Below are 17396 nucleotides of genomic sequence, written 5' to 3' on the forward strand. Positions count from 1 at the left end.
GAACTAATGGTCACACCATACCCGCTCTCCAAATCTTTACTACTGCTTTACTACTACTTAAACTACACAGCAGGAATATTTATTGTAACGCAAACACTGACAAAAACATGAAAGATGTCACCCTATGTGAGAAAGTCTGAGTATCTAATTGGAAATGAGTAGTCTTCAATTTTACTAATTTCAGGGAAATGTTACAGCTATAAGAAATTTTCTAAACCAAATTAAACATGAAAGAATACCGGGAACCTCTCTCTACTTAAAACATATGCATTCGTCTTCATTAATCCAGATTGAAAACTGAGATAATCTCATAACTACAAGACATTTAAAGACAAAACAAAAACACAAACAAGATTCTGCAGTAACATGTACTCTGTCAAAAAACCCCACAAAGATGGTCCATTTCTATATACCAACAGGACCATTTTCAAAGAAAATATATGCCCTGTGCACACCTCATTTGTCTGTCAAATAGTTCAAAAATTAATCATACAAAAATAAACCTAAACCATCAGCAAGTCTGAATACAGAGACCAAGAGATGTGCTTCTTTCAGTACTACCATAAAAATATTCCTTCCATGGCAAAAAATAAACAGATATTCCCTGCATACCCCATAAAGAAGACAAAGAAGGGGTGGTTTAGCTAAATGAAAGAAAGGGGGGGGGGGGGGCGGCAGAGGGAGGGGAGATAACACCACAAGTGCAGGAAATACCAGGACAGCTCTACTAATCTAGTCTCACATTTTCTTTACATGGAAGACTTAGCAGAAAAATTTTAAAGTGTCCCTTATCATTATACCAACTATTGTAAACTATTGTTAGATTCCACTAAAATCAGTGGGCTCTTATGATGTGCCTAGCTTATTTGATGGCATAACTAATTATTTCATCTTGATCAATGGGAATAAATAGTATTTTAAATAGCTGTAAGTTCCTGTTCTCTTAATGATATAAAATACTCCTAGGAAATTTACTCTTGGAAAGCTTATTCTATAGTAAATTAGACAAAAAATGATGACCAACCACCAAGTTCATGGGAAATGCAATCAGAACCAATATTACATTATTATTACACAAACTAACTTTATTATGGCATTAAAACAAGAGATAGTTATTCCCTTAACAACGGGGTTATTATTGTTTTACAGAATACCTGTTAAAATTATCGTTAAATATTCTTAACTAAATATTACCTTCATCATTGAAAGTGAAAGACAGTTATTAAAAATCGAAAATACTGCAAGCTCATTGAACTAATTCAACACAAGGAATCTAACAAGGTTTTCAGGATTACGATTTCTGCTTTTTTAAGCTACTGTCTCACTAAACATTCTGTGCTTACTGTACAAATCACTTCTTTCTCCAATTACAGAAAACACTGAGGAAGTGGGAAGTTTTAGGATAAAACTACATTTAAAAGGAAAGTTACTTATAAAAATTAAAGTCTTAACTGCTAACATCAACCTCCAAATGTGTAAATCTCCTTCAGGGGTCAGCTTTCTTAATCTTTACAAGTTTCTTCCTTCAAGGTACTGTGCAAAATTACTTTAGTGAATTAGTCAGATATTGAGCACCAAATAATGCAAAGAACAAGTGACAGACAAACACCTGGTGAAAACTGCCTATTTGTACTTAGCTTCCAAGAAACTGCATGGGTACCTAATTTCATCATTGATCTGTCAGGCTGTGAAACCAGATTAGAGAAGCAACTGCCACCTACGCTCTCTCACTAAACGCATTGTCCAAACAGGTTACATGTTCTTTCGATATGTTTCAAAGATTCAAGATCACATGACATCACATATATGATGCTAATTTTTAAAGCTGCTCTGACTTCATAGTCCAGAGAGGACTACTAAAAATGATAATGGTATAGAATTATTCACTTCTGGGTGACGGTATGAGCTGGAATTATCCAGGAAATCTTAGACACTGGAGAATCAGAAGCACATATGCTGCTTAATACTGTTCTTTCTCTTCCTTTGGAAGCCTTTAGCACAACGGATCAATTACTAAAAGCAAAATGAAAAGCCTGATGAACATCTTCAATTGACAGCTCTCCCTTTCCTTTCCCACACCTAACAGTTTGCTTTATGTAGTAGATCCAGAAGTGACCTCTTTAAGGTTTCAATACATTCTAATGATGCCCATCTGTACAGTGTGAAATACTATATTATTTTGATTAAAAAGAGAGGTTGTATCTACTCTGCAGAAGGCACTTGGACTTAAACATGCAGTTCGACATTACAGAAGAATTTTAACGAGAACCATGTGTTGTTATACTTAATGCCACCTTACAGTTGATAAACTCAATAAAAGCCTATCACAGAATCAGAGCCAAACATAAAGAACATTTCTTACCCTCTGGAGCAGCTTGTCTCTATAGTGTTCAACCTGTTCCTGAAAACTCTGGCCTGGTTTCTTGGGTCTTTTCCCAGACTCTAACTCATCCTGAAACTTCATCACCTTAAGCTGTGAAAATAATACTGACCATTAGGTTATTGGGCTTATTATTATCCAGTTAGGCAGGTGGCTGAAAATGAAATTTCCGTGATTTATAATCTGTGTTCTTCAGTCTTTCTATACAAGTTTGTGCACAAAAAGATACTAACTTTATTTAAACTGGATCAAAGCAACAAAACCGCACACTCATCTGCAGGCACCTGCAGTTGTTTACAGACATGTTAAGAACTAAAAATAAAGGGATTTTTTTCTTCTGTTATTCTACTAAATTTTGTTCCCATCATTAGAATACTGCACCCTTATATTTCTTAGATCAATTTTTTTTCTTTCAAAATGAGATAATTTACTGCAGGTGTCTTAATATATTGTGTCAACTTCTCTTGTCTACTCCAAGTTTTCCTTCAGAAACTGCCTTTTTCCCCATTTAACCCTAAATATTAAAATCAAATGACTGACATAATTAGGACATAAACCAAAGGCATCTCCTCTTCAGGGCTGTTTGCACGGAGCGGCTGATTTGAAAGAAGTGATTTTTACTAACATAATACTCTTTCATGTGCTATCAAGCTTAACAACAAAATTCAGTTCACTAGTGCTGCTAAATTTAACACTAAATTTACTGTGACAATATCCCCAACTGAGTCACAGAGTTAAGCAAATGTCAGAATTTTTCCATGTGGATTTTTTTTTTCCTAGATACACTAAAACCTTTCTCCAAGTTGATTTACATCATGAAACTTCACTCACATCTCTCATCATTTGTCAATTCTTTATTCTTACTGACATGGCCTTTTACAAATAATAATTCAATTTTTTTTGGATGAGGAGGTGCCTCTTTTGGGGGGGAGTGGGGAGGAGCTGGGTAATAAGTCCCGTTGTCTTTGTCAGCCCTCTTCCAAATGTTTATGCTCTGACCCTCCTGCATTTCCTGTTTCAATACCAACCTGCACGGTCATGTATATGAGTAGATTTTTCCCGTACTTGAGGTTTCATTTTTAGTAAATATACAAAATATTTTTCTCTTTAGAAATATTTAACTCTTCCACACTGAAAACGCACAAAGGAAAAGACTTTGCAACTGTGTCCGTTTTGATTATCTGAAAGGATTCTTATTCTCCAGGTCCTCAATTCCCTAATACGAAGTAGGCACAAAATCAAACCCTGAAGGTTTTTACTTCCCTCTCAAAAGCAGCAGGCCAGACTGGATATGAAGAAACCATGTATTCTAATCCACCCTTCCAATTACTGACTGAGCAGAAAGGAAAGGTATCATAAAAACAAACTAGTCACAAGAACAAATATGTTAAGAAACATAAAACCTAGGCAAGGATAGCACCACTTTGAGCAGGATCCCCTTCAGTTACAGAGCTTATGTCAACAACATATTTTTTGTTTTAGTCTCAAACACGATGGAGCAATGCATTTGGGGGCAGGGGAAGCGGCATTGCTATCTTGTACCACAGTAAGTTTCTGACAAATGTTCTGCTTACCTCCCTCATTTACAGAGTATGCTCTACAGTTGAGCATTTTTCATTTTTGCTTACAATTTAGGCAATTAAATAGTCAGCAGCCAATGGAAAACTGACATCGTCATTTGTCACATACCACCCCACCTTCCATAAAGGCGATTTTTCTTCTGCCCCCCCTTTCAAATGCAGAAGTTTCAAAAGCAGGAATACCCCTTGGAACCATATATTCAGTGTCACCCTGTACCACCTGTGGTGGTAAGAAATCAAGATTGCGTTCTCTACCGTCATGTAAACTCCAAGGTCATTAGTTGCTTAGCACATTCAGTACTGAATAGAAGGAGTACAGAGGAGGCTTAACTGGTCCAGAAGGCCTCTTGGGCTGTCATGGTATGAACATGCCCATAAGACTTCTACTTTATTTTCCCAGCTAAATCACCCAGATAATTAAAAAAAAAACAACCAAACCAAAACAAAAACCACACAAAAAAACCAAAACAAAAACCCCAAAACAAACAACAAAACCCCATCCTTACAAGATTTTATTTCTTTACATTTTTAGCCAACAAAGCTGTGACACTAACTCTGACCATATTTTGAAAGCAAGGAATCATAAGTCTATAGCCTAAAGTAACCTGAAATGAAGGGAAACTAGGGAAAAAACAGGTATTACTTGATTTAATAAGCTAATCTGAATGCAAAGAAATGCTGAACTTCTAGCAGCCTGTCTTACATGCATGTCATACAACCCACTGCTGGCATGAAATTTAAAATGCCAAGAGGAACTATTTGCACGTAACTTTTCCAGTAACTGTGGGCAGAGGCGGGGGGGAAAGGTGGTTATTAGCAGGTGCCTAGAGGAAAAATAGGAAAAGCCTACACAATAACCACTGACTCAACACCTCCCCAAACTCCAACTATGTTAAGATCATATGGTTTCTTGAGACAGCTGTGGTCTTTTACAGACCAATTGTCAATGGATCTCTCTTCTGCATACTTGCTGTATCTCCCTTTGAACCCATGTAAACCAACTCCTTTTAGAAAGATGCTGTGGGTAGACGAAATCAGCTCTAGTACATCCCCTGGAAGAGGAGACTAAGTGTTACAAAATGCTGAGACAGTATCAACAGCTCACTACAGAAAGATCATTCTCTTCCACCCTCCTTCTCCACTGCTGCACTCCAAGCAAAGGGTTCCTCTTCCACCCTGGCTCTTGCAGCAGCTACAGTGCTTGGCTGAGCCTTCCATAAGCCAGATCAATTCACTCATCCAGCAGAAGCCCACCCCTCACCCTCAATTCCCAACCCCCCCCCCCCCCCCCCCCCGCATTAGTGAGATGTATTGGCTCAGGGGAAGAATGAGCAAGTGCCAGAGCTCACAGATCAGATCAGGACATTCCCTTTCAGCAGAGGTGAGCAGTTAGATCAGCTCAGCTCATCCTACATCTTCATGTATAACAGCTTTTGCTACTTGCTCTAACACACCACCACTGTAACTATGTTTTAAAAGAAAAGGAATTACTTGGGTTCCAAAGTCCAGAAAGGAATTCTCTAAAGAATTCTACCGCTCAGAATTACTATATAAAACTTACACGTTTGGTTATCTCCCTTCACCATTTCACTATTCATAGCATATTGGCCATAGTGAACACTCTTATTGATCTCTTCATGTAGAGTATATGATGCTTGTATTCCTATCATACAGTTCCAGATACCCCCCCAGGAGAAAGAGATCCTTAAAACTTAGGCTTAAACCCGCTTAAACATCTAATCAATGAATTTTGTAAGCATTCCACTTTGTAAACTTGCATTTAGAAAGAACTAATATATTCTCGCTGAATTGGTTATTCTTTAACTATTCTCGTCCAACAGACAAAAACTATTAAGCCTGCTCATCCTTAGGAGTAGATACACTGACTTTATCTAGACTATCTCTGGAGTTAGTAATACGCATGGTAATGTGGAAGGGGAAAATTTTTCAAAACCCTGTGCCAAAACTTTGTAATACTAATTTCTTAGACACAGCAGTCTCCCACAGCAGAGAGTTAGAGGTTTTCAGAGACTGCAATGCAGAACTGTCAAATATCTGAGCTCCTGTGAGCAATCTCTACGAAACGCTCCAATGCGGGGATCGTATTTCTCACTAACCATGAGGAGGTCTCTCTCCTAAGTTCAAGACGAGCAGCTCCACAGCATGCCTCTTGTCTATTGGTTCTCATCTTGAAATTTCCCCCCCTCTCCTCAAACTCATTTGAGGAGATTTTAAAAGATTCAGCCTTTCCTAGAAGTTGAGGCCTTGACTGCAGACTAACCAGTAAGCTAGCAAGTTACAGAAAAGGGCAACATCTTGCTACCACAGTTCAGGGAAACCACAGACTGATGCAAACTGAAGCCCTGCCCATAGTTTTTTGCATTCTGACACAAACAGGTGTGCTGTGGGTAGCCTCCCTTGCTTAAAATGAATCTATTTTCAAAAACTGTTCTTGGATTTCTAATTCTCTGCTGATACTGTCTGAGTCCATACACAGTAGTCTTCGGGTGGGGGGGGGGGGGGGGGGGGGAAGGCTTGTTCACAAGAGGTTATTCCACAGTTCCACAGCCTTAGAACTTAAGTAGCCAGGTTCAAATGCAACTTATTTGAGGTAAATTATCTGCATACTACATACTAGGATTAACTAGGAAGTTAATCACCAGATGCTTTATGAAAGATAAGAATTTCTGCTTGATACATAATTGCACTCAAATCTAGACTGATTACAGACAGGACAGACATCCAAGCAGACCAAAGTGGGGTTTGTTTTGTTTTTTCCTTAAAACAGACTCGCCCCAACCATGGCTGCAACGAGTTCTAGACTTTGCCAGAAGCAGAACAAAATATTTCTTTGAAAGCTTGAGTTTTCCAGCAAGTCTATGAGCAGTGGAATTTCTGCAGCTACATCATCATCAACAACAGATGACAGCAATACTGATGTGCACATGTGAAATACTTCTTCAGCCACGACAGGCCTCTAGCATGCTCAGTCACACTCACAGGATGCCATATGTCCTGAAGCTAAGCGATTCCCTGTGTTTGTCTTCATGTAGAATAGAAGTAGATTCAAAGATTTAAAATAGACCAGAATCTACTGAATTAAGATAGTCATTATCTTCTAAGGAAGAACTGCTATAAATAGTGAAACTATTGGTCAAGCAAGAGCCAATTTGTCTCATCTGTTGTTATTATTAAGCCACAATGAGTAAGATATTTAATTGGCTATCTTTTTGCCATTTTGCAGTAGCCTCAAATGAGCTAGGTACAGACACCTCCACAGACTGTAAAGACCAAAGGGTTATGTTGTTCTAGCGATGATTACAAGCCTCAGATAGCTCCTATGACTTGATGAACAAATACACAAAAGTGAGTGTTCTGCATACTAAGCATCATAATTCAGAGAGAGAAATAATGGAAACTGTGTGGAACTTCAGTTTCTTGACAAAGGTATACAGGGCCTTGAAATCCAGAACAGGCCTCAGGTACAATCTGCTCTTGTGGACAACGCTTAATCTGTTCTTATTTTGTGCTCTAGTCATTCTCTGTTGGAGACTGAATACTACACTAAAGGAAGTTTGATTTTTGTCTGATACAGCAATTCTTATCAAGAAAGCAAGGAGAATACCTCCTTTTCTTTGTGGCATGCAGGTAAAACTTGTTTGGCTCTTGGTAGAAAAATAAATTGCACCTCAAATACCATGACACATTGCGGGGGGGGAGGGGGGGAGGGGCAGGGATAAATCTCTGTTTATGCACTGGGCAGGGGGGTACTGACAGAGCACAGACGCAGGAATCCAATCCTGCATCTCCTGGAGCTCAGTGGTACATAGCAGAAAGGCTGAACAGGAAGACTGAAGACCATTAGTCTTCTACCTCTGATTAAGCAATCAAACACCACTTTGAGGTCTCAGGTGACTAACACAAAGGTGAGTAAAGGCAGCTACTAAAGAGAACAAATCTCCTGTTTGACCCTTTTGGAAGCACTGATACATCTGGATTTGTGAAGAGCCTGCCTCCCGCTGCAGATGAAGGCACTGCAGTGCAGGCACTGTGCTTTTTTGGGGTAGGATTATAAAATCTTGTACAGCAAGATGGAGACAGAAGTAAGGTTCCTTAGAGAAAGGTCCAAGGAGGACAATGCTTCATTTTTTCTGTGAGTTTTTGTACGCTCTGAGGAAACAGGCTTAATGAACAATTTAAGCAATGTAAAATTCCCATTTTTCTAACACTTCACAGCACTGAGGTCTCTTTACAAAGAGGAATACACCTTTCTTTTATATGTCCTTGGGGTGTGCAAGAGAGGGACACACATATGCACAGAACCATAAAGACCATTCTGAAATTTGAGTTACAACATAAAGCAGAGTGCCAATCTTTCCACACTTGAAAAAACAGTAAGGAAATTACTGTTCGTTGGTGTTACAAAAAAGTCTCTGCTCTTGCTAAGTTCTGGAAAGAAGTCACACTTCAGCAAGGTTAACAGCAGTATGGTGGAAGGCAAATAAAGGGTTAATAACTTGCCGTCTCTGATGGCACCGGTCTGATGGCTGTGGCCAAAGTTTGTTTCTTACTGCACCTCCCCTCCCAGCTGACAAACTTAATTTACTAACTGTGCCAAGAGAAAAAAGTTGTTTTTTGTATTCATATATTTCCAAAAAAATGTATGAAAAAATGTGTTTCAGCTTCCCTAGTAGTCACTGTGAAAGCTGCTAGAGGATTGGACTTTGCCTTTTTTTTTTTTTTTTTTTTTCCTCTAAAGATTTCACACAACATTTTTAACAGTGTATATTAGATGGCATAATTGTTAAAGCTGGTAATTGAGGGTTTTTTCCCCTCACTTTCTCCCCTCAAATTTAATAATGGATGTGTTCTTTGGCAGGGACTGCATACATACTAAGAAGAAACTTTGAGTGTGAATGCTTTAAAGTAGTACAGGGAGTACTTTCCTGTCAATGACAAACTTGAGGAGAAATTCTAAAATTTAAGTATTTCTACATAGTATCTGAAATGTTCCAAAAATGAAAAAAGTTACAAGCCTTTTCTGGCTATTCCAAAAGTCTGAAACTGAGATGGTAATTTACTTCCCACAAAGAATAAAGATGGCAACGTGCATTTGAAAACCTCAAATATTTACCACCTAAAACTGTTACAGACAGGATACACTGACTAAAGAACTTACAACACTTGTGCAGTGTAAAATTGACAATGGTTAAAGTAAATCACTTCCTAATCTGCCTCCACAACTGCCAGGATAACATCTATAAAACAGATACTCAATCTAAACCGAGCCCTTTCCATAACCACTACAATCATTATTACAGCAAAATGAAAACTAGTTTCACTTGTACTTTGGTTAGTCTAACATCATATATTTTCTACAGAACTACTGCCACCATGAGTCAAGTCAGGCATAAATCCCATTTAGCTTTTCTCAAATTCAGAATTTACTCACTTCGAATGGCTACGCATCATGAACTTTCAAACTGCTATGCAAACCAAGAGGTTTCTAAGTGCTCAGTTATAGTCCATTAATTTTAATAATCCGAATTATTAAACAGAAGCATATTTGGGAGAAACAACAGTTGTGACATTTTAAAATATTATTGCTTGTACATCTTAAAAGATTATTATGTGGCTTTGCTAATGTCTGATTTTAGCCAACAAGTACTTTATAGCATAAATAGGTAGGCAGCCACAATTCCACCTTCAAAATATTACCCAAATTATAATCTGTCACTTGGAGATGCTACAACTGCAACAAGTAGTTTAGCAGCTTCTTAACATCATTTTAATGCACTGAACAGAAGGTACGAGAATTTCAGTATTCAGTGTTTCACGGGTTTTAATACCGAATACAAATTCGCATGCAATTTTTTAATACCGAATACAAACTGGAAATTTGCATGCAATTTTGTTTTTGCATGGCACTGTATGACAGAAAGGCTTCACTGCTAGACAAAGCTCATGCTAAATTCAAGTTCTAGTTACCTTCTCAGCCAACCACAAGCTCAGAAGCCAGCATGAAGATATAAGAATCTGTGCTCATCAACCTCAACTGCTATACTAACACCTATGCTTGGAGAAAGGATAAAAGAATGAGTGAGCCCTATAAAGCGCATTAGGTCTTCAATTAAAATGCCCCATTTCCAGGACCACCTGGTTTAGTTGCATCTAATTCTTTGCTTGATGGTTGACAGTGAAAAGAGCAACTTTTAAATGCAATAAAATACAGACACTTCAAGGCAAGAGACAGAGAGAACAAGAAAGGCATAGGACTAAGGCCACCTCCAAAAGTCACTCCCATTTGCCAAGAGGAGGAACGTGCAGAGGAACCCAAGCAATCTAAGGTTACCAGTGGCACTGGAAAAGAACACTGGAAAAGAAGAGCAATTCTCAACATGCAATATCCCCTGACTCAATTTTTCATTTTTTTCCTGCATTATTTTGAAAGCCAGAACAAGGCAAGGCAACGCTGTAAACAAGCATACCTTTATAAAAACATACTGGACTAAAAAAAACACTATATAATAGGACTATAATTATTTCAGTAAAAATAACTCCCTATTATATGTTGAGAACTCAGTGTGGGGAGGATTGGAAAGGTACAGAAGGGTGGCACAAAACACATGCTGACCTCTATTTCTCGGAGTTTGGCACGCTTTTCTTCACTCATTTCTGAATATTTGACTGAAGACTTGGATTCAGGCATTTCTTCTTTAATAGGATTGGAATACATGTGTTGCTCTTCTGACTTAGAACTCTGAGTGTCTTCCTCATCTTCACTTTCTTCTTCTTGACTTTACAGAAAACATACAGAATTAACTGATACATATATTTAAGACAATTATCTGTTACAAAATTTACTATCTCTACTTAGTTTGTATGATTAGTTACTAGTTTTGAAATCTGTTAAGATTATGTTATGTAAAAGTCTGCAGCTACAAAACAGTCTCCATCTGTGAGATAGATATCTTAATATTTTCATTTAATTAAATCGTTAGTTTTTATTTCTCAGATAATTTACACTTTTCATATAAACAGAGGGCAGAAGAATTCTTGAAATTTAGTCACCAAATACATATCTAACTCAGCTACAAAACAAGTCCACTACCTCAACAAAATGTCTTCAAGTGCTCTAATCGTGCTTTTCAGATATAGTAAGTCTTATAAAAGAACAAAATTTACTACACTTTTCCTTTTTAGAGACAAACCGGAGACATGGCAGATATTCAAAATTATATTCCCAGACTGGCCACTAGAGTGCTGCAGGACTACATGCAATGCAGTAAGATATTTAAAGCTTTACTAATAGATGCTTTCAATTGCCTGAAGAACAAAGTAAAAGACTCAAAAACAATAGATGGCATGGAGTCTATTAGCATCCAAAGAAACATATACATCAGAACATTATTCACTGTGTTTGTCTCAAAAGCAAAAGGCAGAGGTTAAGATACATTCGTACATATCTGACATCAAGATTTCCAAACTGTAAAATATTACCTTAGTTCTTACTATTTGACATTAAGTTATCAAATCAGCATCAATTTAAAGATTATGGTTAACAACTCTATCAAAAGGTGTAATTTATCATGTTAGAAAAACATTATGGGGGCTGAAAGCATTCTGCACTAAAATCCTGATTTTTCTCCATTTTCTTATTTTCCTACTTTCAAAACTCCATTTTTGTTCTGCTCTTATAATTTACAGGGAGTTCCAAAGACACTCAACCTTAGAGGCAGAAAATTAATATGTTTTCATCAGAATGAGAAAGTATTTACTTTTGAATTTCTTCCTCCTCAGATTCTTCGTGTTGGTCAAAAAGCTCCCACTTAGAAGTTGTAACAGCTAGAAGAGACAATAAGATAATTTTAATGACAGGAAAACCTATCGCTTAATCTGAAAATTAGTATTTGTAGATATAATAAAAATTACAATGTGATAAAATTTACCAGCACCTAGCACTTAATGCAGACTTTCTATTTCATAGAAATACTCAAAACTGCACATTATCAGAATATTTACTATTTACAGAGCCATTCACTTACATCGCATATCATGTTTCAGTAAATCCTTCAAAAGCAGCCAAGTATTTGTCAGTTTGTAAAATCTTATCTTCCAAACAAATATTTAGAAAGACTACCAACCACATACCCAGATTTTTTTTTCAACATTTATTCTTAATGAACTAGAAATTATTTTTAAAGGTTAGTAGGTTACGGAAGTAGAACCACAAAGATAGAATACAGTATTTTCTTCACTGAAGTTATAACCAAAAAAGAAGTTACAATTGAAAATCCTACTGTATTACCACAGAAAACATATTACCACTTTCAAACAGATCAGTTGAAAATAATCATTAAATAGGTAAGTGACATTAAACTTTAAGTGTTTTAGTTTAATATATATTTTATATACTAATATTTATATACTATGTTTATATACTAATATATATTTTATAAACTAACCTTGAGCTTCCAGTTCCGATTCATCCACTGCTTCCCACTTTGAAGGGGCAACTTTAAATATAGGCTCATTCTTTTTTGAGTCTTCAGCCGTATCCACTGTTGGAGAAAGAGACACAGAAAAATAATTTCCAAAGCTCTTCAGAAGTTCAAACAGAAAAATCCTAATATAACAATCAGACTCAAATACTGAAGCATATTATACCATTTTATTATTTGCAGGGAAAAGAAATTAGCATTTAGAACCTGATGTGCATAACATCAGAAGACACCTACTGTGTCTCTGAAGCCATTACAATCTAAAAGTAGTTTTTAAACTAATTCTCCCTAGAATAAATTGAAATTTATCAATTCAACATTTTATGAATCTACATGCCATGTTAATTCTTGACTGTCAGGGAGAGAAAAAAAAAAGATAATAAAAAATTAAAGATTCAAATTGAAAGAAAGTTGAAACATTTCATACAAGGAACTCCATCAAGATCATCATCCAGCGATTTAATTGGGACTCCATCCAGATCATCAATAGGAGTAGCATCAATAGGAATTCCATCCACATCTTCTAGTGGAGCACCATCAAGCTCTTCCTCAATGGGAGCACCGTCAAGATCATCTGGTACTTCCTGAAAGCAAATAATAATTAATTTATTTCAAGAACAAATCTACATTGCCTTTCTTTACTTCTCCAATTATTGATTCATTTCTTTTTAAAGGAGTAGCTTTAAGAATACCTAAAACCCAGAAAACTCAACTTTAACAACTTTTGCTACCAAGTACAGTTGCTTATTGCAGAGGAAAAATACAACAATATCCTCCTATAAAAAATTATAAGCAAGAATTTGGAATTTGTCCACAATGTACTAGAAGCTCTGCAATACCTATATTCAAGAGAAGAGATATTTCCCTCCCGCTGTTCCGAAAGGCATGTTTCCAGAGTTACAAAATGAACTTATCCTAAACATACATCCATTTATTAGTGTCCACTGTCTTGATTCTCTTAAATAATATTCATATGTAACTGTAAACAGATCAGTACACATTCACTCAGTGTTAACGGTATTCTAGAAATATTAAGCATCAAGCTTCAAAATATTGAATAATAATTTATACATGTCACTATGCAATAACTAAAGCTCACTACATATCCTGTTTAAAATAACCTCTACCAAAAAAATAAGAGAGGAATGCTGTAGCATAACTAGAAAGTTAGCAACTTACTGCTCTAATACAACACAGCAAAGATCAAAGCACAGTATCACCATTTTTCCTCACCATCTGCTAGCATCACTACCAAGGTCACTTACCTCTGTTTCTTTATCTTCCATGATATTTACAAGCCCCAAGAAAATATTCTGTAGTTTGATCAGAAATGGTTCTGGATAGATTGCCCAGTCTTCCCATGCTCGGAAGCATGTCATTACCCGTTGCTAGAAGCAATAGGAAAAAAATGCTAATAGATTTGTATTAAGAAATTTTAAGTGATTGGAAATACATCAGAGAACTACTACTGTAGACAGTTACTCCTAAGTAGATCCATACTGGAGTATATTACCATGTAACCATGCTGGGCAAGACTAGTAATTTTACAAAAATATGTACATAGGAACTATTTTTAAAAAAAAAATCTCACTTGGGTTTCATTTTCCCTTTAAATTCCTGTTACATTATCAATTTCAGCTGTTCACAGTTCCTATCCCAACAGCAAATTTTATTCCGCCTCAATGTTCGAAGCAGGTGTCTCTACTAAATGTAACAGAAAACATCTTTCCTTTTGTAAAATAAAATAACTAAAATTAACACTGGCTTATTCATATTATTGAACTGAAATTATGTTCCTACTTTCATTTTTCTGTAGAAGTGAAGTATATTTGAAATTATGGGCTTCAGCTCAAGCTTGACACATTAAACGTAGCTGAAGATGTAGATATTAAAAAAAAAATCTACTGCCTGTCTTTACCATGTAATTTAATAAACAGTTTTAAAATAGCAGATAACTAAAATTGATTCTCAATCTAGAGCAACTGGGAACAAAGAAGGTTGGACAACCAGGATAAAGACCTTAATACAGAAAAACTAACTACACTAAGCTTTGTATTTAAAGCTTCTGATTTGGGGAAAAAAAAAAAAAAGGAAAAAGAAAAACAGAACTGTAAAGGCACCTTTAAAACAGGAGAAGGAAAAGCTAGGCTGAGCATGAGAATGGTGAGAAGTAGAGCATGATCTCAAAAATCACTCTCAACTACCCATGGACAGACTGCTTATCAGACCTCAAAAAAGAAAGCCTAACTATCACAAAAATGTTAATAAGTAACTTTATATTGTTATGTCCAGCAGTTTCTTTCCACACTGAGCAGCTCAAATTTATTTTTGAAATTGAAATATAGGTGGTCCAAAAATAATCAGAAAGCTAGACGGCCTTGTTTGCAATTCAGGTGCTAGATAGATATCCTCTCAACTCCACAACTATACATCTACCAGCACACTTCAGCTGTTGGATGCTAATTTTCTTCCTTAATTTCAAGGCTATCTTTGCAAGAGAGAAAATTAAAAAAAAAAATTTACTTAATTAGGAAGCTTGAGGTCTAAGCCACCTATAATAGTATGCAATCTCTTGTGCAGGAACATCTATTTATTTGACTTCTATGTCATGTAAATAACAATGAAATACATACCTTGAAATTTTCAGACTGTAAATGGCCTTGTATTGTACGGTAAGTAGCACTGAGATCAGAGAATATCTGACATAATTTTGTTTCAAAACTAGAATTAAACATATACATTTCTTTAGTTAAACTTTGTAATATATGTTTTCTGGACATACATAATTCACGAAAATACCTGGGACACAGGACTCAAAAGCACAAGGTTCTGATCCCTATAGTAGCCATGAACTGAACTATAAAGCAAATATGATTACTATGTTAAATCACCTTGGACAACAACAGAACTGTGAAGGGAGATCTTCACATCTGCTGCAGTCTCTTTATACAGCCTGGAAAGATTGGAGGAGGATAAAAGGAGTTTTACAACCCATTATATATAGAAAGAATTGTCTCAAAATTCAATTTGTATTTTTAAAAAAGTTCTTAGTTATGTTTCTATTCTAATTTACTCAATGAGGTCCTCAATGAAAGCACAGTGAGTAACAGCTACCTAGCTTCCCTTGAGCTTCTCTCAATGTGCAAAAAATAAACTGGCACAGCAAAGACACACTGCAACAAGAAACATCATTTGCAATCACCAGAGTTTTGTAACATGCTGAACAGTCCCCATCATGCTACCATAACATTAGAGAGACCCCAGGAAGTAGACACAATCAAATGTCTAAATAGGACAAAGGTACTCTCCCTTGGACATTTTTCCTAAATTCTGCTCAGCACCTTAGAAACAAAGTACATAATCCCCCCCAGAAGTACTCCAAACTTTGTGGAGAATCAAAAATCACCTTTTAATAAAAAAAATTCTATTTCAAAAATTGACTTATTCGCATGGATTATTTGCTATAGCATATCTTGAATATCATCTACAGGCTCTCTTTCTGTAGAGAGGCACATGAGTTATTCTCACCTCTATATGACTCCATACAAGTGGTCCCTTGCACAGGGCATATACGCTTCTTTTTGCATGACAAAGCAACCCTATGCACTAACATGCTACATCTTAAACATTTTCATGCAGAGAGAGATAAGTATCATCAGTGTGGTAACAGTATCCTCATAAAAAAGTGTGAATTTCTCTACAACCACATTTATCCAGAGATGTAAAAAAACCTGAATATAAGAATTTTTTTTTTTTTTTAATCATCAATCACCTAAAATATACTTACAATTTTCTATAGTAGGAAGCATTGGCAACTTTAGCTGAAGAGTTGTATAACACATCCGACACTAGATATAATCTTGCAATCTACAATAAAGAATATTCAAATTAAGGTAACTCCAGCGTTTAAATTATCTTGAAAATATATGCATTTTTCCAGAAAGAATACAAGATACTTTAAACTATCTAGATGTATCAAATTAGAACTAAGTGTAACACAGCCATATTGTTAATGAACATGCTAAGAGGCAATTAGTCCCCTGTTAAGCTACAGGGTACTAGCCACTGTAACATGATATTACATAGTATTACAAAGGACAGATCATGGCATTCCAATTTTTATTTCCTTGTTTGAGCAGAGACTGTTCCGCTGTTTTCAACTTCACAATAAGGCAGAACATTATTTACAAGCGAGTTCAGAAAGAATAAAAATATATAACAAAATCCCACAGGAAAAAAGCATACTTATGCACATGCTGTTAAGTGAGCTCTTCCCCCAAATACAAGATCATACAAAATCTCCACACCTTCTTAGGAAGAGGAGTCTTCAGAATGGACAATGATTCTGTAATGCAGTCTACGATTTCTTCAGCAGCTTCCGCGTTATTTAGACAGAAAACCATTGCATCGCCAATATCATTCTTCCGAGGTGTTAATCCACGCAGAATTTCCTCTAGTTTGTCCCTCTGTCTGCAATATCAGGAATTTTAATACTTTCAACATAAAATTAACAGTACTTTGTGGAATTTCCATTTGATGATGGTTTTGATTTTTCCATCTTTAGGACAAAAGAAATTTTAAATATTTTTATATTCTGTTGCCGAGTTTTTTCAGTGACTCATGAACATATATGCATCCACATGACATAAATAAACAAAGTGCAAAAAAATTCCCACTTCGGTCTTGACTACATACGGAAATCAAGGAAAAATAACTGAGAAATACCTAACACAGCAGATCAGTATCTCTAATAAAGTAATTAACTTTTTGGATTTAGTCTAAATCTAAATCAAAATGGACAGATCTAAAGCATGCAAGTAATTTCTGCTGTGGAATAAGAAACATTAGATTCAGAACGCTAGTAAGAAGCAATTATTTCAGGTTCTCCCTGACCTCCATATATAAAGAACACTCTCAAAAGAGTATCTTTTTGAG

At 36.1% G+C, this 17396-nt stretch overlaps 1 protein-coding gene across 11 annotated transcripts in view; it reads right to left on the bottom strand.

Moving 5' to 3' along the window:
- U2SURP (U2 snRNP associated SURP domain containing) overlaps positions 1-17396 on the bottom strand; it is a 46786-nt gene that overhangs the window by 3746 nt on the left and 25644 nt on the right. For 9 of the 11 annotated variants that reach the window (XM_082320753.1, XM_082320755.1, XM_082320754.1 and 6 more), the window contains 9 exons: positions 16769-16931; positions 16249-16328; positions 15095-15182; positions 13727-13849; positions 12889-13045; positions 12426-12521; positions 11739-11805; positions 10595-10757; positions 2363-2473 (listed from right to left, as the gene is read on the bottom strand). In XM_082320753.1, the coding sequence (XP_082176879.1) occupies positions 2363-2473; positions 10595-10757; positions 11739-11805; positions 12426-12521; positions 12889-13045; positions 13727-13849; positions 15095-15182; positions 16249-16328; positions 16769-16931 (1048 nt within the window). Of the gene's footprint in view, positions 1-2362; positions 2474-4942; positions 5013-10594; positions 10758-11738; positions 11806-12425; positions 12522-12888; positions 13046-13726; positions 13850-15094; positions 15183-16248; positions 16329-16768; positions 16932-17396 lie in introns of those variants that run through there. The other 2 variants (XM_082320762.1, XM_082320761.1) reach the window with 2 other exon arrangements.

This window comes from Platalea leucorodia (genome assembly GCF_965183815.1).
Source record: "Platalea leucorodia genome assembly, chromosome: 8".
NCBI lineage: Eukaryota > Metazoa > Chordata > Aves > Pelecaniformes > Threskiornithidae > Platalea > Platalea leucorodia.